Source organism: Crotalus tigris, unplaced genomic scaffold (genome assembly GCF_016545835.1).
Source record: "Crotalus tigris isolate CLP2741 ecotype Arizona unplaced genomic scaffold, ASM1654583v1 scf7180000020000.429882, whole genome shotgun sequence".
Taxonomy (NCBI): Eukaryota; Metazoa; Chordata; class Lepidosauria; order Squamata; family Viperidae; genus Crotalus; species Crotalus tigris.
Window position 1 is genome coordinate 250,237 of NW_024097814.1, and position 27,264 is coordinate 277,500.

Sequence of the window (27,264 nt, forward strand, 5' to 3'; positions counted from 1 at the left end):
AGGTGCAGTTAAAAATGGTTTTCTATTTGTCTCCTCTTTAATCTGAACTCGGTAATAAGCTTCTAGCAAGTCCAATTTAGTAAAAAACTTCCCTTTGGCCAAATGGGCTAACATATCTTTCATCAGAGATAATGGGTAGATGTTTTCCACACACAGAACATTTAGCCCTCTATAGTCTATGCATAGATGCAAGGATCCATCCTTTTTCTCCTGAAACAGTATCGGGAGCCCCCCTGGTTTGGGCCAGTTGGATGAGCTCCAGCTTCAGGTTTTTGTCTATAAAAGAACATAGTTTGTCCAGTTACCTAGGGATCATCGAATACAATTTGGGTTTAGGCAGTTTAGCCCTGGCATGATGGAGCAGTCTGTTGGCCAGCGAGGTGGGAGTTCATTTAAACTTTTCATGCTAAACATGTCCCCTAAGTCTCGGTACTCCAGCGGAATTTGGGGATTGCCCTTCTTCTGCTTTTGCACTGCGACCCCCACCTCCTGTCTCAGCTTTGGGGTCCATAAGCTTTTGCCTGGTTTCCTTTCAGCCTCTGACCACCAGATTTTTAGCAGCCTCTCCTCCAGTTCACATAGGGATTTAATTTCCATAGCCACACCATTCCCAACACTAAATACCCAGAGCCACAATAAAACTCTGTGTGCACCCTCAGTCGTATTTCTATCAGCTTGGTGATGCATGTTGCTGGGATTTCCCCTGTTATAGAGCCATCTAATTGGCAGAATGCCACTGGCACTTTGAGCAGTCTAGTTTATCCACCAGGGCATGGTTGACCAAGTACCTGGTGCACCCTGAGTCCAGAAGGGCTTTTAGGCTGGCTTTCTGCCCTGAGGATTGGATTATCAGTTCTATGGGGACTGTCACCAGGGTGATTGGGCCACTTTGCAGGGGGTCATCATTGGAGTCCATGTCATTCTCCCCCATCCTACTGCTGGGCTGATCAGAGTTTTCTCACCATCCCTGTGGATGGGATGAACTCTGCAACCTCCCTTCTTTCCAGGGGTGTCTCATGAGTTCATGTCGGTGGCTTGGCAGGCTTTTGGGTGGGCCCCAGGGTTGTTTTTTGAGTTGTTCAGTTGGATTAGCACTCAGCAGCCTGCTGCCCCTCTTTTCTGCACTTGAAGCAAGCTGTGGAGCATTGCTGAGGGCTCTGAGTATCTATTTGTGATTTTGGGGTTTCCTAATTCTCCAGGAAGGATTTTTGCCCCCCCCCCTCCTTGGCTATGCTTGTTTCAGGCAAGGTCAATCTCTGCTTCCTCAGCTAGGATATACCAGCCATGGAGAGTGGGAGAGGCACCCCTGGAGATGCAGGTGTTGTAGATCTCATTAGTTAGCCCAACTTTGAAGCAGCCAATCAAGGTGTCTTGTGGCCAGCCATTGAGCCAACAAGCTAGATTGTGGAGCTCCTGGGTATACTTGGCCACATTTCTCTGGCCCTGGCTGATGGTTTTGATGAGGTGAGAGGTTCCTCGAAGCATTTACAGAATGCTGCCATGAAGTGGTTAAAATTCCTCAGCTCCAGGGCATCATCATTATGGAGGATGACCATCGATCTTGATGTGGCCCCTTCCAGGGCCATGGTGACACATCTTACCTTGCTGCCTTCTGTAGCGATTTCAGGACTATATTCCTGCAGGTAGGTCCAAACTTGGGCCAGGAAGAACCCTAATTACTGAGGGTCTCCATCAAACTTTACGCCCAGGGAGAGTCTTGTGGTTCCTTCTTCTTATAGGTGCCTGTCCCTCAGGGGGCCCATGTTCGGCTGCTCCTCCAGGCACTGGGGCTGCAGAGCCAGCTGCTGCCACAGATCCAGCCCCCACCCCACCCAATTGCTTGCTGCGGTGGATGCGGTCGCTCTGTCAGTTACTGAGGCCGGATGTGGTTGGTCGTCTAGCTGGGAGGCTTGGGCAAGAGCTTCACATGCCTTCAGATTTCTGAAAGCCCCCCGCATAAACTTGATGGCTTGTTCTATCATCCAATCAGCCTGGTCACACTCTCCGGCCATCTCTTCCTCCTCTTCCTCCAGCTCCTCCAGCTCCATCCTCTGTTCCCGTTAGTGAGTGCTGCGGTTCCCACAGGTAAAAGTCACCCCACAGGTTTCTCTTCCCAGTCCTCCTTCTTCCCAACACTTAGGGACCACCTGGGTCTCGGTGGATGGCTGCAGCTCTCTGCGTCTCTCATTCATTCAGAGAGATCCAGCCTGGGAGAGGGCCTGGACAAAGTCTTCCCCCAGCATTTGATCTCCTCCTGGTCGGTCCCTTGAACTGACATAGTGTGCACTGTCTCAACTCTGGAGGTGGTCTCTCCAGGTTGACCACAATTGCAGATTCTGCTTAATGTCAGACCTGACCCAGTCTGTTCCCCTAGGGAAGTAAAACACTCGACTCCGTTTGATTGAAGTGAAAAGATACTTTTACTAAGAGATGCTAGATGCAGTAAAGTAAAATGTAATTTAAAATTTTCACATACCAGTACAGAACTAAATCCTTGGTTCCCCTTAGCCCTCCACTCATTGTCCATCTGTGCATAGCCAATCCAGCACCACTGAGATATTTTGAGAAATGCTGAGGTGTTTTGGCTGGTAAAATTCCACTCTTAGGGTTAACGACCTTGAAGATGCCAATGCACCAACATGAACCAGATTCCAAAGTGCTCTGTTCTTCCTCAGCTGCCAATTCCCCCTCCCAGTTTCCCATCATAAAGGTATACAGTTTTATTCTCCATTTGTTTCCCCCCTTCTCCCCAACTGATGACAGAACCCCAGCAAGGCACCAAGCTGAAACTGGTGGATCTGACAAATACTATCTTCAGAAATGTTGTTATTGTTTCAACTTTCCATAGAGGTAATGTGTTTATGTAGGCAATTATAATCACAGATATTGTGATCTTTTGTGTTCTTAAAATGTTGAAATGGTTGGAATGATTAAAACTGAGGAAAAAAGAAAGCATTCTATGAGCTTACATTTCATGCCATTATCTTTTATTAGTTATACTTTATTTTCAAGTTGTTTGTCATATTTGCTTTCTAGAATGAATGAAGTATATAAACATTTCATAGGGGCAGTTGATTTAGGGAAATATTTTGTACTTTCATTCTCTGATGTGTTGTCTTATTAGTCTGACTCTTCCCCTACATTGACTACCTCCTTAAGTTGACCTAATTTTCGTACCCTGGACATATACTATATGTACACAATAGAAAGCCAGCTCCTCTATAGTGACCACCTCTGTAAGTTGTATCTTGACTACCTGGCACTTGACACACAGTTATTTACTCTCTATAACTTGACCAGTTGAGTCCAGTCTGCATAAGAACAAGAAAAGTAAAATGCAGAATTGGTAGCAATGAGTTTCTTTTAAGAATAATATCAAAGAATACAATATTGTTGACTTTGATTCGGCAGTAAAGATGACAACATCTTTTATGTGACTCATTGCATGGCATAAGGCATTTATACATTGTGATGTAGCAGGTTCATGCAGTACTATATAGTTGCTTATGGCAATATACTGAACCACGTGCTTTTGAATTATTTGTGAAAAAAAAGGATGCCACTCAGTTTGAATGTAGGTGGCAGGTTCTCTCTTCATGTGTTTTCTGAAAACCTTTCTGTGTTTGTTGAAATATGAAACAAGTCTCTTAAAGGACTTATAGGTGGATGTATACAGAAATTATAACTTTCCAGCTAAAGTTCAGAAACCAATGATATAGGATGAAACCTAAGGAACAAGAAGTTTCTTTAATTTTCAGCTGCATAATGCTTCTCTCTTAAACTTTATATCACATATTCAGTGAAAACAGCACAGAACTAAGTTATATACTGAGAAACATATCAATATGGTTTATTTGTAGTTCAAGTATTTAGCTAACTACTGCCAATATTATTCAATAAACTGTTATAATTTATAGTGATATCAGCATGACAGTTAAAACAAGTAATGAAACGAGCATTTTTTCCACCTAAGCTTTCATTTATATGATCTCAAATAGGAAAAATACCATTTTAATCACATAAAATTTTTATTTGAATTACAGGCTAAAAAATACAGCTATATAGATGTATACAACTGTAATGTAAAGAGCCTAAAACCAGTAGATGTCAGGCTTCACATAGGTGCAAAATCCAGAACAAAATCTATTTTTAGGAGTTGGATTACTCATAAACACAAATTGGCTATATTAGCTTCTTTATTGCAGACATTGTACATTGAAAATAAATGAATGGTTTAAAAAAATCAAAACTCTTATATAAGTCTGTGCTCCTGCAGTTCAGTTCTAGGGTTTTTTCCTCCTACCTTTTCAATGTTTTTCTCATTGTCTTGAGTTCCTTGGAAGGCACTTCTTCAGTGTTAATGATTTTCTCTAGCCTGGAAATCACCAGTTTCATTTCTTACACCACCTTTTTCCCTCATTCCCCTTTCTGGAAGTATTTTTATATACGGGTGCATGTATGTGTGCACATATGCATATGTCCCCTCAACACAATTCACTGATTTCTGGTTATGGTTATCTGAAGAGCAGTGTACCTCTCCTTCCATTTTCCACTGGCTGGAACTGACAAGAGCTCTCATCTTTGAGGCTTCTTGTTCTAACTGAAGATAATGTATATGTGTGGGAAGGGAAAGAGGAGTTTCATTTTTTTGTTCAGCTCAAATTGATGATCTTTCCCTTTCAGGCGTTTATCTACTTCCCTCCTGACACCAGCCATCCTCCAACTTTTCAAGAATTCTCCCATTTCAGAATTCCAAAATGGGATAGATTCACTCTCCCCGTCTTCCATTAGCCATACAAAATGTTGAAATGAAAAGACATTTTATGTGTGGCAGCTTATAATTGTTCTGTGGTGAAAGTTTGCCTGTATCCAAATTTCTTCCATGTTTGTGCCATTTAGAGAATTAAGAGTTCTGTTTCTGATAGTAGTAATAGAGAATATGTATAGCTTGGGATTGAAATGTTGGGATCTTGGTGTTCCCTGAATTTGGTTTTATTCTTGCAACATTTTATTATCTAACAGATGAAACTCAGCAGCTTTCTTCCATGATGAATATTGGAGGCATTGGATTTCATCATTCACAGTAACTGGATTCTCAAAGTTAACTTTTAGTCATGTCACAGAACAAATGCAGTTGGTTTTGTCAGGGGTATTTTGAATGAGAGAAGGGGTTGCCCAGTTTTGCATTCTTAATTAGTCATTACATAAATTATAAATCTACAAATTCAATTATTGGGTTACATTGAATGTATAGTTCATGTTGAATGAGGAAGAATGTAAATTTGCATGGATTCTTATCAGATGTGGTTGCTGCAGCAGTTGCTGCAGGTCATGGGCCAAGATTAGTATGAAAGCCACTGGTTATGATAAGATCTGATCCACTTACAGCTGGTTGGGCTAGCTGGTTCATCATCTCAGTCTGATACTAGAGTATGAGTTGCAAGAAGGTATTTAGTTAAGATCTAGTTTCCAGGGAAAGGTTTTCCTCCTACTTGGATAGGAATAGGAATGGCAAATCGCGCTGTCAAGTTTCACATAGGCATAGCTCTAAGCTCTTGTCACTTAAACTGCTATTTAGGAGTTGGCTTACTTGGGGGAAAAAACCATGGGCATCCCATAAGAGCATTATTTTTATTGCAGGAAAGACTGAAGCTATGCATTTGTTCTCACCAAATATATAGAAACTAAAGCCCTTATAAAAGTCTGAGTCCCTTAATTAAAATTCTAGAATTTTTCCTGTCTTTCTGTGTCAAAAGTTATTTGGATATTCTCTTCCTGGCCTTGGAAGTATCTGACATATGTTAATATAATGATTTCTTCTAACTACTGTTTCTTTCTTCACCAGATTAAATCCTATAGTTGCTAGGCTATTTCAAGTTACTTTGTAGTAGAATTGAAAAACTTGAATCAGCTCTTTCAGGAAAGGGAAGTTTATTGCGCGCAGGTTCAGAGAGCCATCCTGGCTGTAGAAATCTGAACCCAGATTGTACCTTGATGACCATTTTTATAACCCTTTCTGGCGGGGGTTATTTTCAGGTCACATTACATTCTATAGGTCCTTATTCTAACATAGAAAAACTACTAGACAGATCTATAATCGATAGCTCCTCGTTTACATTGGAATGTTTTTAGCAATCAGCAATATATCAAGTGTTAAGCAATTTAGATATACCATGTGACAGGCAGTTAGTAATATATCATGTGCAGAGCTGGGAACAGGATGTCTGGCCATCCTAAATTTAAGAGTTGTCTTGTAAGCAAAACAAACCTCTCTTTTACCCACATTTTTGTTGGGCCATCTGCTTTTTATACACATCCTTTGTCGGACCATCAGTATTTTTCCAGGTACCACTTTATTCCCCCCTGATGAGACTTATCTCATCTATGCAGATAAGTTTCATTCCATAACACTTGGGTCTGATGTATGTATGTTGTTATACTCTTGTCTCTGGAATTCCAACATGTGAAGAACCACCCTTTAGGTAACCATATGTTTGCATACCCAAAAGACACTGTTTGGAAAGATGTGCAATTTAGCCTTTCTTGACTCACTTTCAGGCAATGAGGTGAAGGTGTATTCTGCTCACACCCCGTGATATGTGTACATTGTAAGTCTTCTGGAATGGCTACATTAGGAGTATGTAAAGCTAAAGCATCAGTGGGTAGAAACTTGGAAATGTGACCCCAGCTGTACATTGTTTCATAGCCTATATGTTCTTTAAACTCGTGATGGCTGAACTCCTTGGCTGCTGTGACAGGAACACATACGGGTATTAAACATGTGGACAGCAGATTCTCCATGTCATATGCTTCAGAAAGGCAAAAATCAGTTGTGTTGGCTAGTTGAGCCAGTTGGACCCACAAATTGTATTGCATCCTTGACTCCAATGGATGGGGCATATCCTTATTCTGATGGGACCTTCTGCTTCGTTTTCTCTCTGGGCGCTTCCTCGGGGGTCTTTGGATAGTTACTCCAAATTCCACCGGGATAACATGTACGATGCAAGTCCCCTTCCATCCCGTCTTCAACTGCGAGACTAGGGTGACCCGCTCCCATCCCCAGAATAAGGGAGGCCCACACTCCAGAGTAACAGGAGGAGGAGGCTTCTTATATGGGGCCTTTACACATATGCCTTTCCTAAGAATATACCCAACATACTGACAGGCTTCGGGATTGACAGGTGGTCTTGTAATACAGGCTTCTTTAACTATTCTGTCAAATGCTTGGGGAAATTGACAAGGATGAGGCCAGCTACCATTCCAGCATTCTGGGGAAAATCCAATAGGGGGGTGACCTTTACAAGTGCCCGTGCCTATAGCATAAGATTGGATAAGGCGTGGAGCTTCTTCTGGCTTGCTCCATTGGCCTAAATTAGAAAGACAAACATTATTACATGCAACAATAGTACTATATAAAAGCAGAAGGAAGCCTTTCATCCTTTCTTCTCCCGTGCGTAGAAAGCCAGCTTCCGGGTGTGGCTTAGCAGGGGGTTGAATTTCAGCCAGACAGCCATAGATATATGTGCAGGATACACTTGTGCTAATACAATATCTGGTTTACAAACAATAAAATATTCATTAAACATACTAAACACGTTTAAGAGTGAGTTTGGTGGGAACCTTGGGGTCCCTGTTCACTGTCCACAGAGGTTCTGCAGCTGCTTTAACTCTGGTCCAGTGAATCCAAGATTTAGATTCTGCAATCTTTATTGCTAAAGGAGAGGCCATTATTACTCCATAAGGTCCTTCCCATCTCCCCTCCAGTTGTTCATGTTTCCAATGTTTTACCCACACCTTATCCCCTGGTTTAAAGGGATGACATCTTGTTATTAGTTTAGGAGGTGTTTGTTCAACAACATAATTCCTAAGTTTTTCCACTTGCTTATTCAGTTCCCCCATACTCCCCCCTGATGGCCCTTTACAATGCATAACTGAAACCTTTGCTGGCTTTTGTACTGCATCGAGAAGATGCTTTATCAAGTGTCCATGTAACCCATGTTTGCCAGCCGAATCCCTGAATCCCCTCTCCTTATACACAGCACCATGAGCATGCAGAGTTAGAAAAGCATATTTACTATCTGTCCAGACATTTAAAGTTTCCCCTTCAGCTCTCTCCAATGCTCTAATTAATGCCCACAATTCTGCCACTTGAGCACTGCAGTTTGCTCCTAGCGGACTACTTTCCACCACTTCCTCATCATTCACAATCGCATATCCAGAAACCCTCCTCCCATCTTTCATGTAACTCAAGCCGTCTGTATACCAATTCAGGGCAGCAAGCAGTTGTGTTCTGAATCCACTTCTGTGGGCAATAGGGTGGCAGGGTTTAGCCGGTTAGACACCACTAATTTCACTTGAGGATTTTCAATCATCATCGCCTGATACTTAAAAAGCCTTTGACTGCTGATCCACAAATGCCCTTTATTATCCAAGATAGAATGAACTGCATGAGGGGGGTGGACACTTATGGAACATGAGAAGGTCAATTTATTACAGTCCTGTAAAAGGACTGCTATAGCAGCAAGAACCTTCAGACAATGTGGCCAGCCTTGGGCAACCCCATCTAATTGCTTAGATAAGTAAGCCACCGGGCGTTGCCACTGTCCTAATTGTTGAGTTAACACCCCCAAGGCAACATTCTTCCTGGTATCAACATACAAATTGAAAGGCTTCTCTAAGTTAGGCAAGGCTAAAGCTGGAGCTGATGTGAGAGCTCGTTTCACTTCCCTAAAGGCATTCTTTTGTTCTCCCTCCCATTCAAAAGCAAACAACGGCTGGCTAGCCTTGTGAATAGGAATCGTGAAAAAAGCATCTTTCAAATCCACAACTGAAAACCACTTTGCTATGAACAAGTGTATACCAAGGCTTCCTGATTAAAATTGTCCACCCTTGATAAGAAATGCTAACCACCAAGATGTCCCCAAATGTCAATTTTAGATAAAAATGCCACTGGCTGCCTTTCCCCCCCCCCCACGCACACACTTCTGGGCCAAAACCTCCTCCAACCTTTGTCCTTGTTTATAAATAAATTACCTAGCAAAGAACCAACAAAGGAGAGCTCACCAACCCCTGTTTGCATTTATTAACACAAGCTCTTTTTCTAACAGTTTTGCATACAAATCTTTACTCAAAACAGCATAGCTATTTATAATCCCAAAATTTTTCTCAACTTCGTTCTAACTTCACACAAAAAAAATAAACAAGTTTAATAAGATATTCTGAGTTACTGAAAGTTTTTTTTTTCTAAACTCTAGTATTGCTTTTAATATAAAGTTAGTCAAATCCCAATTTAATCAAATTCCATTCAGATGGAAACAGATTTCCATTAAATTTCCATTAAATAGGGAGAACATTTACAAATCTAAGCAAACTCTTTTGGTTGATATTAAACAATTTAAACTCAAAAATTTCCCCAAAAAAAGTTGTCCAACAATTACTGACTCCTCTTTTGAATAGAAAAAAATTGCAAAAGTGGGCATTAAATTTTCACAGCCACCCAACCTTTCTCAAACCTGAATTCTAAGCAGGGAAAAAGTTAAAAAGATCAACCCCCCCCCCTTTTCTCCTCTCTCTCTATCTCTCTCTATCTCTCTCCCTCTCAAAGCAACACAGCCAGAAAAAAAACAAGGGGGGAAAGGGGGTTGTGTCTGCAGATAGAGTTTGAAAAGGCATTAACACACTAACATTTGCAAAAGGGAGAGAGCAGAATAGGCAAGAAAATGGTATAGGATTTCCTGCCTGAGCAGGTAACTTTGGGCTGTTCTTAAGAGGGAGAAAAAAAAGTAAATAAATAAACAAACACATCTTCCTTCACTTTGTTTGTTGGCCAGACAAACAGAGTGAGGTTATTTTTTTTTTTTTTTTTGGTATCTTCTTTTCTCTTGAGGTTAGTAACAGTCATATTTACTTCACACACAAAGACTCTGCTTTCAAATCCACAACTGATCTTCCTGCTCCAGTATCCACCAAAAACGTTGTCTGTTTGCCCCCTATATTTAAAGTAACCAATGGCTCAGGGGGGGCTTCCTCCAAGCCAGGTCCTCGTCAATCTGACCCGTTAGTTCCTGCCAAGCCAATTCCCTCAATCTCCCTGTCTCTATTCCAATGTCTCCCATTCCTCAGACCATCTCTTACATTCCCTGGACCATCTCTCACATTCCTTGGAGCCCCTCTCTGCCCTCTACCCATGAAGGGGGAGTGCATGGGGGGCCCACTGCCAACACCTCCACGTCCTCTGCCTTCTCTTCCTCTCCAACCTCTACCTCGCATCTGCCTTCTTGGACATTCTCTTTGCCAATGACCTTCCTCCTTGCAATTAGCACACTGGTTGGGTCCCAGCATGATCCCTCCTTGCAATGCCACCGCCAACAACTCAATTTTCTTATGCATTCTAGCATCTCTTTCCTGTTTTTCCACCTTATCCCTATTAACAAACACTTTCCTAGCCACCTCCAACAATTCTGTAGTGTTCTTTCCTAATGCTCTTTCTAACCTCTGCAACTTCTTTCTTATATCTTCATAACTCTGTGCTATGAACCTCTCATTCAACATTCGCACATTGTCTGCACTCCTTGGATCCACCTGTGTATAAAGCTCATAAGCCTCAATCAGCCTTTGCAAAAAACTTTCCGGACTTTCATCTGCCTCCTGCATCACAAAAGACGGCTTTAACACATTCACTGAAGGCTTTCCAGCCTTGCAAAGAGCCTCTACTACTAAATTCTGATATTCCTTTAACAAAGTCATGTGTGCTGGATTTTGTGTATTCCATTCAGGGTCCTTTTCTGGTGCCCTGGCTTCCATCTCTGGCTGTATATCCCGCACAGCCGGCAACCTATCCTTCAAACACTGCCTAACAGCAGCCTTCCACTTCTCCCTTTCCTCGGGAGTCAACAAAATATTCAACAATTGCTCCTCTTTACTTACTTCTCCCCTCACATTTACAGAGAGACCTTCCAAATCCCCTTCCTCCTTGGGGGCTGACAGCCTCCCCCTTTCTATTTTCGTCTCACAGCTGGCTGCCTTTCTTCGGACACAGCAGGGGCAATCAGCCCTTCCTCCGTCAGAGCGGCTGCTGGCTCTGCCACAGCTGGCACTGGGGGGGGGGGAGGGGGAGAAAGGTGGAACGTAGGGAGGAGGTCTGAAAATCAACTCCTCTACCTCCATCCTTATCTCCTTCTTAGCATCTGACACCTTAGTTTCTGAAATCTTCACATCTTTCACTCTTTTAGTTTGTACTTGAAGCTTTTTTTTTTTTTCCTTTGGGTCTAGCCACACACAAACGAACCATTTCAGCCTGACATTGCAATAACTCATCAGCTCGTCCTGCTACTGCATCCCCCCACTGATCTATATACTGAAATTGGTTAGGATAGTTTTCTTAAAAGTCCCCTCTGGGGGCCACCCCACATCCATACTACGCCCCCCCATCCTAACACACTGCCAATGACCTACAGCGCCGGCGGTCACTAGTAGGGAATGCACTGGCTTAACCACCCACACAACCTAACACGGACTTCATTAGGATCGCCGTCCCGAGTCCAGGGGAGTGATCAGGCCCCCTCTTCTATCTTCAAATGAGATAGGTACCATTACTTTAAACACATACTCGCCTGCCTTTTAGTTACACCCATCCTGGCCAGGAGTTGGTTCAGACTTCCTTTCCTTTCCCAAAGGGTTCTTGGACTGGCCTTCAGTACTGTCGGCTCTGCTGCGAAGCCACAGCTGTCTCCTGGAGGAAACACACCCCCATGGCGCCTGGAGAATTGTTCAGAGATGGCTTACCAGCAGGTCCGAAGGGTCCAGCCGTCCTCAGCGAAATATCGCCTCACTCAAGCTTTTCCCGGCCAATGCACCAGAAAATGTAGTAGAATTGAAAAACTTGAATCAGCTCTTTCAGGAAAGGGAAGTTTATTGCGCGCAGGTTCAGAGAGCCATCCTGGCTGTAGAAATCTGAACCCAGATTGTACCTTGATGACCATTTTTATAACCCTTTCTGGCGGGGGTTATTTTCAGGTCACATTACATTCTATAGGTCCTTATTCTAACATAGAAAAACTACTAGACAGATCTATAATCGATAGCTCCAGTTTACATTGGAATGTTTTTAGCAATCAGCAATATATCAAGTGTTAAGCAATTTAGATATACCATGTGACAGGCAGTTAGTAATATATCATGTGCAGAGCTGGGAATAGGATGTCTGGCCATCCTAAATTTAAGAGTTGTCTTGTAAGCAAAACAAACCTCTCTTTTACCCACATTTTTGTTGGGCCATCTGCTTTTTATACACATCCTTTGTTGGACCATCAGTATTTTTCCAGGTACCACTTTAGCTTTGTTTTCAGCTATCCATTCAGTATTGATAGATATAACGGACAAACTCATTTTAAAATATTGAATATAAGAACACATGAATATTTGTTCAAAAAGAAATTGTACCTAGGAAATCAAAGTATTCCTTTAATGTGCCTAGTGATAAATATGTCAGTTTAGAAGTGTAGCCTAAGAACACCAAAATAGGAAAAGTATTTTGGATTAAGCAGAATCTTTCAAAAGGGGCTTTCTTCTACTTATCCAATAAAAAAAAAATCTAGTAATCAATAGGGAAAAAAATTCTTTTTTCATCTCTTCAGACTGTAAAGCTTTTTTTTTTCTATTTCTTTTAGGGGGAGTTTGTTTCATGTCTTTTGTCACTGTTGCGACAAATGACTGACAGACATTACCAGCAACTCCTTGACAGATTCAAGACAAGAGACATGCTGAGAGTAAGTCTTTTTTTTCTCCAGGATTGATTACTATTTATTTTATATTTTATGTGTTTTCTTGACATAGGGTCAGTGATATAATGTATTAACCAGTACAGCTTTGATACAATTGTCAAAATAATTAGTAGCAGATAACATCTTTGGAAAGTCACTATAAAAATGATAAACAATAATATATTAGCTTATATATATTCAAAAATGCATACCTAAATGTCTGTGGAGATTCTCAGTCATTCATGTCATGGTTGTCCGAAAGATGCTTTTTTCAAGAGGCAAGTGGACTTCCTTTTCCCTTGAAGATATTTTACTTCTCAAGAAGCTTCTTCAGATTGATAGTTAAATACTCACATCTGCAGTCTTATCTGTATTTCAAGCAACCTTATAAATCATAGTTGTCAATCAATAAAAGTCTGTATGCACAATAAGTATATATTATATTCCAAAATAACTGCTACTGTATAACTCAAACCAGAAACTGATTTTAATAGACCATTATGATGTCATAATTTTGTTAGGCTATAGTAATATTGGCTTGCTGCCTCAAAATTGTATTATTTCAATAGTTCTTCATATTGTGTGGTATTTTCAGTTCATGATCATATACTAGATGTCCATTTCTTTGTTCTTAATGGTACATATGTTCTATAGCTAGGAATTCTTTGGGTATGAATTAATATGGAGAACTGTATGTACCTCAATTTATATGCAATGTAAATGAAACCTCCTGGATGTTGAAGTGTTATGGACCATGTGTGTCTGCCATTCTCCCTTCACTAAATCTATTTTATCTTGAGCATTAATTTCAGTTAGTATGCATGGTCTCTTTGTAGGCCACAAAATTGCACAACTCTGCTCCATGCAGAGATCATTTGCAAGAAAGCATAGATGAAATAAAGCAGACATGAAAGAGTAGAAGATAGAAACAAAACATAAAAAACTATTCACATTTTATTTAAGGACTTTTTAATGCTAGTTATTTCATACAGTTAGTCCTCAACTTATAACTATTCATTTAGTGACCATTCGAAGTTAGAATGACAGTGAAAAAGGTGACTTATGACAAACCTCACATTTACAACTGTTGCAAGCAATCCCATGGTCATATGATCAAAATTCAGGTGCTTGGCAACTGGCATTATATTTATGACAGTTGAATTGTTCCAGGGTCATGTGATCACTGTTCTGTTTGCGAGTCAAAGGTATTGAGACGAAGTGAGTAACAAAAAGCAAGTCTTCTTTATTGTAAGTCAGCAACAGAACAGAACCAAAAATGGCGTGCAGGCCTTTTATAGTGTCCTTGCAAGGACAGCATCAACCAATCATTGCAGAGGCTGGTTTCCCGCCTTGCGCATGTGTGCAAGGCTGGAGACAGCCAGTCTGGTCCCGGGCAACCATGTGGTCTGCCCGGGACTCTCTGCAGCATTCCTGAGCTTGCTGAATTTCAGCAGGCCCAGGACATAACACCTCTCCCCCCTGGATAAAACAATAAGTAATCCTTACTGTTTACAGCAGCAAACATATACATGTGTTCAATTGGCATGTTGTTATTACTAAACACATTATGCCTGCACACAGGCAGACCCATTCAGACATTTAACATGTACAAGAATACACAATGTTATTACAGTGAAATATAACACTCTTCTGTAGAGTGTAAGCTGAGTTCTAAAGAACTATTAAGCCACCCACTTGCTTGACAGGAACCTCACATAGTCCTTTAGATGTTTGGGTGGACCCTTGGCCCTCTGTAACCTTCTTGGAACCGGTGTGTGTGCCTGGCCTGCCAGCTCGCCTTCCAGGCTAGGCAGACCAGGACTTTGATGCCCCAAAGACCCAGATGACCCACCCAACTGCTGACTGGCTGGATCCTCTGAACCCAAACCAGAGCTCCTTGGTGGGGGTGGAATTTCCCAAGTCCACAATGGACCCCTCTTCGGAGCACTGTCCCTCGAGCCCAAGGCCAGCAGCTGGAGTGGCCTGAGTAGCTGATTGACAACAATGTCCCATTGACCCAGTGTCTGTGCCAAAGGTGCCAGAGTCAGGAGCCGCCTCCATGGCAAACCCCCCTTCTGGAGCAATAACTGAAGCCTGTGAAGGTCTGCTTGGGGAGAGACTGTGGTCCATGATCGTAATTGTGGTCCTCCTCCCCCCTGAGAGTAGAGCCAGGAGTGGAAGTGTTGCTAGGAAGCCTCCAGTTCAGTTAATCAATGTGACATCAGATCACACGACCATCATCCAAGGCCACTTCATATGACAGCGGCCCAGAGACCTTGCATACTACTGCATGTCCAGGTCCATAGTTCCTTGCCCAGACCGGATCGCTCACCTGTAATCGCCTAGGTGCCCGCAGCTGGGACACCTATGAAGCCACCCGGTCTGGGTGCAACCTGTCCAGTTCTGCTGGGCTCTTGCCAGTGGCTGTGCAAAGTGTGGTGCGTTGGCAAAGAAGAAAGTCAGTTAACCTTTGATGCCAGCTGCCATACGTGATTCGCTTGAGAGCATCTTTGGTAGTATGCACCATCCTCTCAGCCTGGCAGTTGGAAGTGGGATGAAATGGTGCTGAAGTAGCGTCCTGGATCAAGTTGGCCTGTTGAAAAGCCTGAAACTCAAAAGAAATGAATTGGGGGCCATTGTCTGAGACCAGGACATTGGGAAGTCCATGGGAGGCGAAGATCCCTCTGATCACTTGGATGGTCCTAGCAGTAGTAGTGGAGGAAACAGGCACAACCTCTAGCCACTTGGAATTGCTGTCCACGAGAAGAAGGAAGAATTGCCCCTGAAAGGGCCCAGCATAGTCAATATGAACCTTCGACCAAGGGGCTTGTGTTTCCTCCCACCTATGAACAGGGGTCTGAGGCATTTCAGGCCTTGTTGGCATACTTGGCACCTATGAACCTGGGTTTCAATCTCTTTATCAAGCCCAGGCCACCAGAGATGGGTACATGCAAGCACTTTCATCTGGACTATACCCAGATGTCCCTCATGCAGATAGAGCAAAACTCTAGTCCTCAATGAGGCTGGGATGACTACCCTGAAACCCCATAAAAGGCAACCCTTGAAAGTGGAAAGCTCATGCTTCCTTTGCCAGAAGCTTTGGAATTCTGCAACTGGACATATGTCAGGCCATCCTAACAACACCCATCTCAGCACGCGTGTGAGCATGTGATCAATGGCAGTTTCTGCAGCCACGTCCCTAGCATTGAGGGGAGATTCAGGAAATTCCTGAATGGAGAGAATGTGCAGAGCAGAAGCAGGATTTGCCTCTATCTGTGTAGAGGTAATCTGCTGAGGCCATCTGCATGGCCCATTTCTTTGCCTGGTTTGTGAACCAGTGTGTAGTCATATGCTGACAGGAAAATTGACCATCTCAACATTCTAGGAGATATTATGTGGCGGGTTTGTTTGTTTGTTGTAAACAAACCCAGCAGAGGCTTATGGTCTGTGTAGACTGTAAAATGGCGGCCATATAAGAAATCATGAAATTTCTTTATGCCAGCCACTATGGCCAAGGCTTCTTTGTCAATCTGTGCGTAATTACGCTCTGCAGATGACAGAGTCCTTGAATAGTAGGCCATAGGGACTTGTGTCCCATCAGCCTTCAGATGACTAAGCACAGCCCCAACCCCATAAGGAGAGGCATCACATACGATGCACATAGGCAATTGCTCATTGAAATGCACAAAAACCGCATTTGAATAGAGCAAGGCCTTGACCTCTGTAAAGCTCCTTTCATGGACCTTTGTCCACTGCCATGGAGCCTGTTTGTCAAAGAGCCGGTGTAACGGCCCAGCCACTGCAGCCTTGAGGGGAAGGAAAGAATGATAGAAATTTAATAGCCCCAGGAAGGTTTGAAGTTCACCCTTCGACTGGGGGCTTGGGGCCTGCTGAAGTGCTTGGGGCCTGCTGAAGTGCTTGGAGCTTGGATTCAGCAGGATGGATGCCTTCAGCATCAATACAAAACCCCAGAAATTTGGTGGAAGTGATTCCAATTTTACATTCATCTAGCTTCAGCTTGGCAGAAACGAAGCAAGATAGCCCTCAGCTTTCCAGCTAGATTTAGAGATGACTCCCCAGCAATGAGGACATCATCGAAGTAGTGACAGACCCCAGGAATACCGCGGAGCGTTCGCTCCATCACACTTTGGAAGATGCCAGGGGCCACATTAACCCCAAACTACAGACTTTTCATTTTAAAGCAGCGGTTCTCAACCTATGGGTCACGACCCCATTTGGGGTCGATCGACCATTTCACGGGGGTCACCAAGCAAGGCTGTCTGCCATTTTTCCCCCTTTTCCGGCGGGTGCCTTACCTCCCTTGGGCTGGGCCAGCTGGTGGCCCAGCCGGTGGTCGGCCTGCTCCGTCTCTGCCGCTTGCCAGCTCCGCCTCGCCCGACACAGGGGGCGGCACCATGTATGCGCGGTGCTCCCGGGCAGGGAAAGTCTTCGACTTACAACCGGTTGGGTAGTCCTCGACTTACGACCGGTTTAGTCCTCTACTTACGACCAGTTTACTCCTCGACTTATGACCGGTTTAGTCCTTGACTTACAACCGGTTGGGGGTCGCGGCATTAAAAAGGTTGAAAACCACTGCTTTAAAGGCTCCCCGGTGCGTCACAATTGTTTGAGCCTCAGCTGTTGCCTCATCAACAGGTAACTGTTGTTAAAATGGCGGCGCACGTATATGCAGTGGCTCGACACTCCAGAGACTGGTATTTTTTAATTAATGTATTGTTTGTGTATTTTTTAGTGAGTGCTCTGCACGTTCAGGCATAAATAGTTTACAGTCGACAAGAGTTATTAATCATTGGTAGAGAAGGCTGCATTTTTGAACCAGGAGTCTCAGGTTACAACATTCCAGCTGAGCTGGTTAGAATGATGCCGTGGATTACTCTCCCTGCTAGAGAGCAAAGGAAATAAAGGAGACGAAGGAAACGCAGGCAGAAATGAGGCTATAGAGCCGGACTGTGTGTAAGGTTAGGAAAAAATCCTCATAAACCTGCATTGCCAAGTCTTTTTGTTTCAAATGTTAGATCTCTCCCTAATAAGATTGAGGAGCTGGAACTTATTATCTCTCTGCAGAAAAACATTCGGGACTGCAGTGTCATGGTCTTTACAGAGACGTGGCTTGACCCTACCATTCCAGGAGAGGCTATTGAACTACCAGGACACTTAGTTTATCGAGTGGATAGAACCATGGTCTCTGGGAAGAGCAGAGGAGGGGGACTTTGTATTTACATAAATAACAACTGGAGCACAAATGTTAAAATAATAGACACTCACTGTTCTCCTGATTTGGAATATTTGGCAGTGAAATGCCGCCCCTTTTATCTGCCTCGTGAGTTTAACATTGTGATAACAACTGTAGTATATATACCTTCTGATGCTAACACAACCACAGCCCTGAGTTACCTGTTAATTGTTATTAGCAAACAGCAACAGGCCTACCCGGATGGAGTGCTGGTGGTTGCAGGTGATTTCAATCAAGCCAACTTAAAGACTGTCCTCCCTAAGTTCTATCAGTACATAGACTGTCCCACTAGAGGGAAAAATACCATGGATCAGGTATATAGTAACATCATGCATGGATACAGGACTATGCCTTTACCCCATCTGAGACAGTCAGATCAAATATCTGTGTTCTTGATCCCATCATATAGACCTCTTGTCAACAGAATTAGACCATCAATTAGAGAAATACAAGTGTGGCCAGCGGGTGCATCGGAGCAACTTCAAGATTGTTTTGGGAGTACTGATTGGCCACTGTTTGAGGAGAATAATATTGACATTTACACTTCATCAGTACTGTTTTACATTAAAAGCTGCATTGATGTTGTCACTACCACCAGACAAGTACGGGTGTTCTCTAACAACAAGCCCTGGATAAATAGAAAAGTGTGTCTTTTATTAAGAGCAAGAAATGCTGCTTTCCATTCTGGTGATGTGCTAGAGTATAGAGAGGCAAGAGCTAAATTGAAAAGGGGCATCAAGGACACTAAAGCTACATACAGACGGAGGATTGAACACCTTTTTGAGAACTCAGACTCTGGTTGTGTATGGCAAGGTCTGCAACAAATCACAGGATAAAGCAATAAAAATAGTTTGCCTGGGAGTAGTGACTCTTTGGCTGAGCAGCTAAATCAATTCTTCAGCTGTTTTGAGGTGGACACAGGAACGACCGTCATTCCAGCATTTACCACTGATAGTGCACCATTAACATCTACCATCGATAGACAACCACTTCTACTGCAGATCTCCGATGTGAGATGCACTTTCCAGAATGTTAATATCCAGAAGGCAGCTGGGCCTGATGGAATTCTGGGATGAATTGTCAGGGACTGCACTACAGAGCTAGCTGAAGTGTTCACGGGTATTTTCAATCTATCCCTGTCGCAGTGCTCTATCCCTACCGGCCTGAAGACATCTATTATAGTGCCAGTTCCTAAGCAGACAGTAGTGGCATCTCTTAATGATTATAGACCAGTAGCTTTAACATCTGGTGTTATGAAATGTTTTGAGAGGCTGATGTTGAACTATATTAAGGCTAGTCTTCCATCTACTTTGGACCTATACCAATTTGCATATAGGGGTAATAGATCAACTGATGATGCTATGTCTCTTGTTGTCCATATTGTATTGAATCACTTGGAACAACAGGGGACATATGCAAGGCTGCTATTTGTGGATTATAGCTCTGCTTTTAACACCATTTTACCCAACAGGTTGTTTTTTAAAATGTCCAATTTGGGTATAAATCAGAGGATTTGCTTGTGGATAAGGGATTTTCTGACAGGTAGGCCACAGTCAGTAAGGATGGGATCTTACCATTCCTTTACTCTTATATTAAGCACAGGAGCCCCTCAGGGTTGTGTGCTAAGCCCTTTCCTTTATTCCTTGTACACGCATGACTGCACCCCACTGTATAACACCAACACAATTATTAAATTTGCGGATGACACAACAGTGGTGGGGCTCATTAATAAGAACAATGAGTCTGCTTACAGGAAGGAGGTACAAGGGCTGACATTGTGGTGTAATGAAAATAATCTCACACTTAACACCACAAAAACTAAAGAACTTATAATTGACTTCAGGAGGAAGAGAGATGTACATCTACCATTGTACATAAATGGTGAGGAGGTGGAGAGGGTGGGTAGTTTTAAATTTCTGGGCACTTATATCTCAGAGGACCTCTCATGGACTATGAATGCTAACATGCTTGTGAAGAAGGCACAGAAGGAGCTGTACTTCCTGAGAATTCTCAGGAAGATAAATTTATCTCAGCATCTACTTCTGTCCTACTATCACAGCACCATTGAGAGTGTCCTGACATACAGCATTCTTGCATGGTATGGAGGTAGCTCTGTAGTGGACAAAAAAGCTCTACCGAGAATCATTAAAACTGCACAGAATATTATTGGATTTCAGCTACCAGCCCTGGACAACATCTTCGAATCTCGTTGTTTGAGGAAGTTATATAACATTCTCAGGGACTCTTCCCATCCTGCTTAGAATATTTTTGGACTGTTGCCTTCTGGCAGAAGATACAGAATAATTAAAACTTGGACCACACGTTTTCTGAATAGTTTTTATCCCAGAACTATAGTTGCACTCAACAATGAACTAAAGGGCCATCATCAGTGAACTGTTGGACAGTACTACTTGGTTGTTGTGTGGATATTTGGGTGGTCTTAGGGTTGGGAAATTGTGGTGGGTGGGAGTGTGTTTGGGGATTATGTGTGTGGGACCTGGTCTTTGGGTGTCAAGTAAATTTCATTGTATGTGTACACTGTGTATGCACATACAATGACAATAAAGTTTGAAATTTGAAATTTGAACTGATGGTAGGCCTGTGCCAAATCAATCTTTGCAAAGAGACACCCCCCCTTGAGGGAGGCCAGAATGTGGCTGACCACAGGCACTGGATATGCATGCTATTGCGGCACTTTGTTAAGTGTACATTTATAGTCTGCACAGATTCGGACTTCTCCATTGGCCTTCAGTGGCGTTATATGGGAATTTCCCATGGACTAGAGTCCACAGGTTCTAAGATGCCCTGCTGGAGTAGCTTGTCCAGCTCTGCATCAGTTTTGCTTTTGAGGGCAAAAGGCACCCTTCTAGGTTTGATCCAGATGGGTGTGATAGCTGGGTCTAAATGTAAGGCAATGGAAGGCCCCTTGTATGATCCAAGCTCTGAACTGAACACATCAGCAAGGCCTGATGTTTGCAGACTGTGCAGTCCAGTCACTTGAATCCTAAGGGCCTTGAACCAATCGAGTCCAATGAGACTCGTGAGATCACCCCCAACTACCACCACATCTAGCAGGCCTTCAAAAGTCCTACGCTACACCTTGAGCGTGGCCTCCCCCTTCACGCTGACTCTGGAATTCTGGAAGTCAGTGAGAATTAAATTCGATGGTCTGAGTTTGACTCGTAGGCCACTTCTGCTGCTAATCCTTTTAAAGGTATCAAAAGAAATGATCGATAGAGCGGACCCATAGACAAGGGAACCCCTTGCAACTTCACATCAACATGAAGCTTTTTCTTAAGTGGTCTATGAATTCCTGTCCTGAAAATGCTCCTGCGCGACGCGCACAAACCCACCCTGATTTCTGGAGAGCTGCAAGGCCTTCACAGTGCCACCCGCTGCTTCTTCAGCTGCAATCTCTCTCAAGGCATCTTGGAATGAGACAACTTCTTTGGCGAAGATCTTCTGCTGCAGCTCACGACTTCTCAAGCCACAAACTAAACGATCCCGGAGCCTCTCTTCCAGGTCCTTGAACTCACATGGTCTAGCGGCTTGTCTTAAGGCAGCAATAAAGTCCGCAGCAGATTCACCAGGCCTCTGGTCCCTCTGCTCGAACGTGTGTCGCCAAGCAATCATTGAAAGTTTAGGTTTGAAGTGTTCTCGCAGCATCTTCTTCAAATCAGCATAGGACACTGACTCCAAAAGTGCTGGGGCAACCAGATTCTTCACTATATCAAATGTCTCTTGTCCACAAACACACAGCAAGGTAGCCGCTTTGAGGCCGTCCTCTCTAATCTGGTTCACCTGAAAGTAGTTATCCACTCGGGTCACGTAAGAGTTCCAGCATTCCGGATGAGAAGTATCAAAATCCGACAACTGGCCGATCTTTGACATCATAACAGCCTGGAAACTTCATCAACGCCTTCGCTGCAAGCTTCTGAGACGGGGTCTCCTTTGCCAAGCTCAACTCCAGCGTTTTCGTACTGGCAGGCGAATCGCTTCTCCGGACGCCGAACTTCTCCGCTTCAGGACTCCTGGTGGTGAGTCCTATCTTCTTCTTCTGTTGTTTTTGCTTGCAGCAATCCCACCTTCATTGCCAATGTTCTGTTCGCAAGTCAAAGGCATTGAGACGAAGAGAGTAACAAAAAGCAAGTCTTCTTTATTGTAAGTCAGCAACAGAACAGAACCAAAAATGGTGCACAGGCCTTTTATAGTGTCCTTGCAAGGACAGCATCAGCCAATCATTGCAGAGGCTGGTTTCCCGCCTTGTGCATGTGTGCAAGGCTGGAGATAGCCAGTCTGGTCCCAGGCAACCACGTGGTCTGCCCGGGACTCTCTGCAGCATTCCTGGGCTTGCTGAGTGATTCAGCAGGCCCAGGACATAACAATCACCATTTGCAATCTTCCTAGCCAGCTTCTGACAAGCGAAGTCAATGGGGGAAGCCAGATTCACTTAATGACCATGTGATTACTTGTCTACTGAATTATCTCTTTTAAATGCCTAAACAGGTCTTTCTTTTCTTTTCTGTCTTGTCCTATTTTCTCTTTTTTTTCCCGATTCATCACATCCATCCACAATTGTTCCTTTCAGCTCCTTCTCCCTTCTCCCTTTCTTCTCTGCTGTTTCTGTTGGAAAAGGGGAGGAGAGTTTTTGTGTACTTCTGGGTATGGTTTGTTGTATTTGTATAAGGGGAAGATGGCTGACATATGTCAATTCAATTACAATTGTAAGTGAATTGCCTTATTTTCCAGGCAGTTGGTTGTAGGTTTTTTTTCCTTTTTTTTCTGTTCTGCTTTTGCTCTTTTTTTGACATGGGCCTTTTGACAAGAATGTGCTTTGAATAGGACTGTAGAGGCAAATGGCCAAAGGGCAAAACTTTGTAGATCATGGGCCAGCAGTAGCTGATCCGCTTGATCCAAAGTAGCCCTTGGGACCAGCAGGAAGAAAGGCTGACCTCACCCATGCAGCTAATCGTCAGAGACAAGAATACTAACAAGCGGAAAGTAAAACAGCTGATCTGGATGAGACTACTCCTCCCTCCTGTACTATAAGCAGCGGTTTAAGCTTTGGGGAAATTAAAACTGACTTATAACAATATTGTGAAGATAATTGAGAGATAAAAGAAGGATAATTTGGGAAACTTTTGCACTTATAATTTTTTTTTCCTTGTTTGGAAACCATTGTATTTTAACTTTCTAACTTTTTAAAGTTTGATGGGAATGGACATCTAATGATATCTGGTGGCAAAACTAAGAACTACATTTAACCTTGCTTTTTTTTTATCTTACTAAGTTGTTTTGACTGGAGTTCTAAAGCTTGGCTAGATGCCCAGACTTAGCTTGTAGTTTAAACTTTTTGGTGTCTTTGGAATTTATAGTCCTGAAGATTGTGACTAGAGAAGACTCTTTTTGGATTCCCTTTTTTACATGATGGATTACAGTTTTAAATAAAAATTGTTTTTGAAGTCATCTGACTTCCCTGGATTACAAATACAGCTTGACTTAGAATTTTTACAAGCTGTTTTGATAGAATGAATAACAAGAAACTTCTTCTAACAAAACACTTTGGATTACAAATTTTGGTATTTTCCCCCTTTTGTTCTTTTTTATTACTTATTATTTTTTATTATTTACCTCTCCTATTTGTTAGGAGCCTATTGGATTACAAATTCTGATTTACTTGGTGGATTATAACGTATGATTAAAAGATAAAGATGAGCATCCCCAATCTATCTAAAGTTGGAAAAAAGGGAACTTCTGCTCCCTCTTCTGCTTCTGCAAGTCCAGTTTATCAGAGATCAATTGATACAATGCTCCAACAAGAAAAGGCTAATAACTTACAAAAAGAAACTCAAGCGATGTTACAAGTAATTCAAGAGGCAATCACTACTCACATGGTAGCTACAATGAGAAACCATGAGGAGATGAAAGATGATAAAATAAATAAAAATAATAATAACATGGACTCTCAATTTGAAAATTTCAAACAGATGGTTACAGATAACCAACAAAGAATCCAAAAAATAGAAGATAAATCAACTGAGGTCAACCAGAAATTAGAAGTCTTAAAAGATGAAAATCAGAAATTGATGCAAATAAATGGGGAACTAGAAGACTCAATAGCTGTTATGGAGATGGAAAGAGCTTCATATTTTTTAAGATTTCAAAATATAGTGGAGGATAAGGAAGAGGATCTTCTAAACCTGATAATGGAATTATTGGCAGACGTACTGGGAATTGGGAAACAAAACATGGAGGGAAAATTGGATCAGATTTATCGAGTCAGCTCAAACTATGCCAGAAGAAATAAAGTCCCTAGGGAAGTACATGTTAGATTTCTCAAAAGATCTATAAGCGATTAAATTCTGAGAAGCATAAAAGATGAACCTTTGAAATACAAAGAAAAATAAATTGTAGTCCTCAAACAAATCCTAGGGAGAATAAGAGAATCCCGAAGAGAATACCAGTTTCTAACTAGGAAATTAATTGAGAAAAGAGTGAATTTCAGATGGCTAATTCCAGAACGGATTTTAAACTATTGGAATACAAAAAGATATATATTGGATACGCCACCTAAAGCAATGGAATTCTATGACAACCATAGAATATTTCTGGAAGGAGAACAGGAAGAAATGGCAGTAGAAGGAGCAGTCAAACCAAGAGAGGAGGAAGAAATTTAAAACACATACACAGAAGAAGCAAGACCAAGAGATCAGAGACAGATAAGATCAACTAGAAAATTAAGACCTAGCTCAGTGGTTCTCAACCTTTTTTTAATGCCGCGACCCCCCAACCGGTCGTAACTCAAGGATTACCCAACCGGTCATAAGTCGAGGACTACCCAACCGGTTGTAAGTCGAGGACTTTCCCTGCCCGGGAGCACCGTGCATGCATGGTGCCGCCCCCTGCGCCGGCCGAGGCGTAGCTGGCAAACGGCAGAGATGGCGCAGGCCGACCACCGGTTGGGCCACCAGCTGGCCCAGCCCAAGGGAGGTAAGGCACCCGCTGGGCCCCACACATGCCAGCAACCCTCCCTGCGCCCGCTGGCCTCCCACCTCCCACCCCTGGCCCTCTTTTACTTACATTTTTAGTAGTTGCTCAGCAGGGAGAAGTTAGAATCAGAATTATAAATAGAAAATACTTAAGAAACAAATGGAGATAATAAAACACAAATTAAATCTAGTTGAGATGGAAATAATGGCTCAACAGATTAAAAGAGCTAAACAGAACTTTTTTGAAAATGCTAACAAACCAGGGAGATGGTTAGCATATAGCTTGAAAAAAGAAAAAGAGAAAAAACTGATAAATAAGCTACAAGATTCAAATTGTGAATTACAGTTTTAAAATGATACAATTGAAAAAAATATCAAAGACTATTAAGAGATACTTTACAATGCAGAGGAAATTCCAAAAGAAAAAATACAGCAGTATTTTCAAAAAACAGACTTACCAAAAATTTCAGAGAATATTCAAAATATATCAAATGGTAAAATATCAATGATGGAGATTATAGAGACTATAAAAAGGCAAAAAAAATTATAAGACTCCAGGTCCAGATGAATTATAAAGCAGAGCTTTATAAATCAGGACAAGATATACTAAGTCCTATTTTGAAAGAACTGTGTAATGAAATACTTTTGGAGGCTAAAATACCAAATACATGGATTGAAGACAATATTATCTTGATACCCAAGAAGATTCTGATCTAACGGAAAAAAAACTATAGACCAATATTGCTATTAAATGTAGATTATAACATTTTCACCTCAATAATAGCAGAAAGACTAAATAAATTTTGACCGAATCTGTACATACAGACCAAAATGGTTTTCTAATTAAAAGACAGATAAAAAATAATTTAAGAATGATTCTTGATGTGTTAGAGTACTATGAAATGCATCCAGGGAAACAGGTGGCTTTAATATTTCTTGATGCACAGAAAGCGTTTGACAATGTAAACTGACAATTTATTTTTCAGCAACTAGTGGAAATGGACTTTGGAGAAAACTTTATAAATGTAATTAAAACAATTTATTGCAAACAAACAGCCAAAATAATTGTAAATGGAGATTTTACATAAAATGTCAACATTAAAAAAGGCACAAGACAGGGATGCCCACTATCTCCATTACTATTTTTACTAACACTGGAAGTATTGAACAGAAATATCAGACAAGATATAGAAATTAAAGGACTGGAGATAAAAGATGAAAAATATAAACTACAAGCATTTGCAGATGACTTGGTTTTATATTGGAAGATCCATTTGAAACAAGCACTAAACTTCTGGAGAAAATAGAAAATTTTGGAGAAGTGGCAGGGTTGAAAATAAACAGAGAAAAGACTAAAGTGCTAACAAAAAAAATCTAACAGAAAAACAAAAAACCCAACTAGCAAAAAAAACAAATCTTCAAATAAAAAAGTTAAATACTTGAGAATTTATCTAACAGCAAGATGTGTAACAATAAAAAGATAATTACATAAGATTGCTAAAACAAATAAAATTGGATCTGGGAAAGTGGAAAAACTTACAACTTTCAGTGCTGGGGAGAATAGCAACAGTGAAAATGAATAACTTATCAAAAATACTCTTTCTATTTCAAACAATTCCTGTAAGATTGGGAAAAGCCTTTTTTGATGAACTGAAATACTGAATACTGAAATTTATCTGGCAAGGAAAAAAAACTAGAATTAGACTGAAAATGCTACAAGAAGCAAAAGAAAGTGGAGAATTTGGACTCCCAGACTAGATGCTATACTACCAAGCAACTATTTTAACATGGCATAAAGAATGGATAATGCTTAGAGACAAAAGACTATTATACCTAGAGGGGCATGAACTACAAATTGGTTGGCATGCCTTTCTGTGGTATGGGAAGAATAAAATACATAGATATTTTCAAAACCACTTTGTAAGAAATGCACTTCTTTTAGAATGGGAAAAAATAAAAGCAAAAATTTATATCAAGATACCTGGATGGTATAGATAATGGTTGTTTATAGGAGTGTGGCCCGGGCACTCCCCTTATGCTGCGTTCATGGGTTTGATAGGGACGAGAGGAGAGAAGGTGTAGAGAGGAAGTAGGGTATTGAGAGGAGAGGGGGAGGGGAAAAGAGTAGGAGGGGAGGAGAGAAAGAGGAGGGAAGTAGGGAATGTTTTAAGAAAGGGTGGACGCAGCCTGCGGGGAATGGGCGGGTCGCACCAATGGTTATGAATTTATCTTATTTTAAAATTGTATTGTATTTTTATAA

At 41.9% G+C, this 27,264-nt stretch overlaps 1 protein-coding gene across 1 annotated transcript in view; it reads left to right on the top strand.

The window, feature by feature from the left end:
- LOC120318035 (dedicator of cytokinesis protein 4) overlaps nt 1-27,264 on the top strand; it is a 335,809-nt gene that overhangs the window by 158,666 nt on the left and 149,879 nt on the right. Inside the window, exon 26 of the mRNA XM_039365226.1 lies at nt 12,669-12,767. Within this exon, the coding sequence (XP_039221160.1) occupies nt 12,669-12,767 (99 nt within the window). The remainder of the gene's footprint in view (nt 1-12,668; nt 12,768-27,264) is intronic.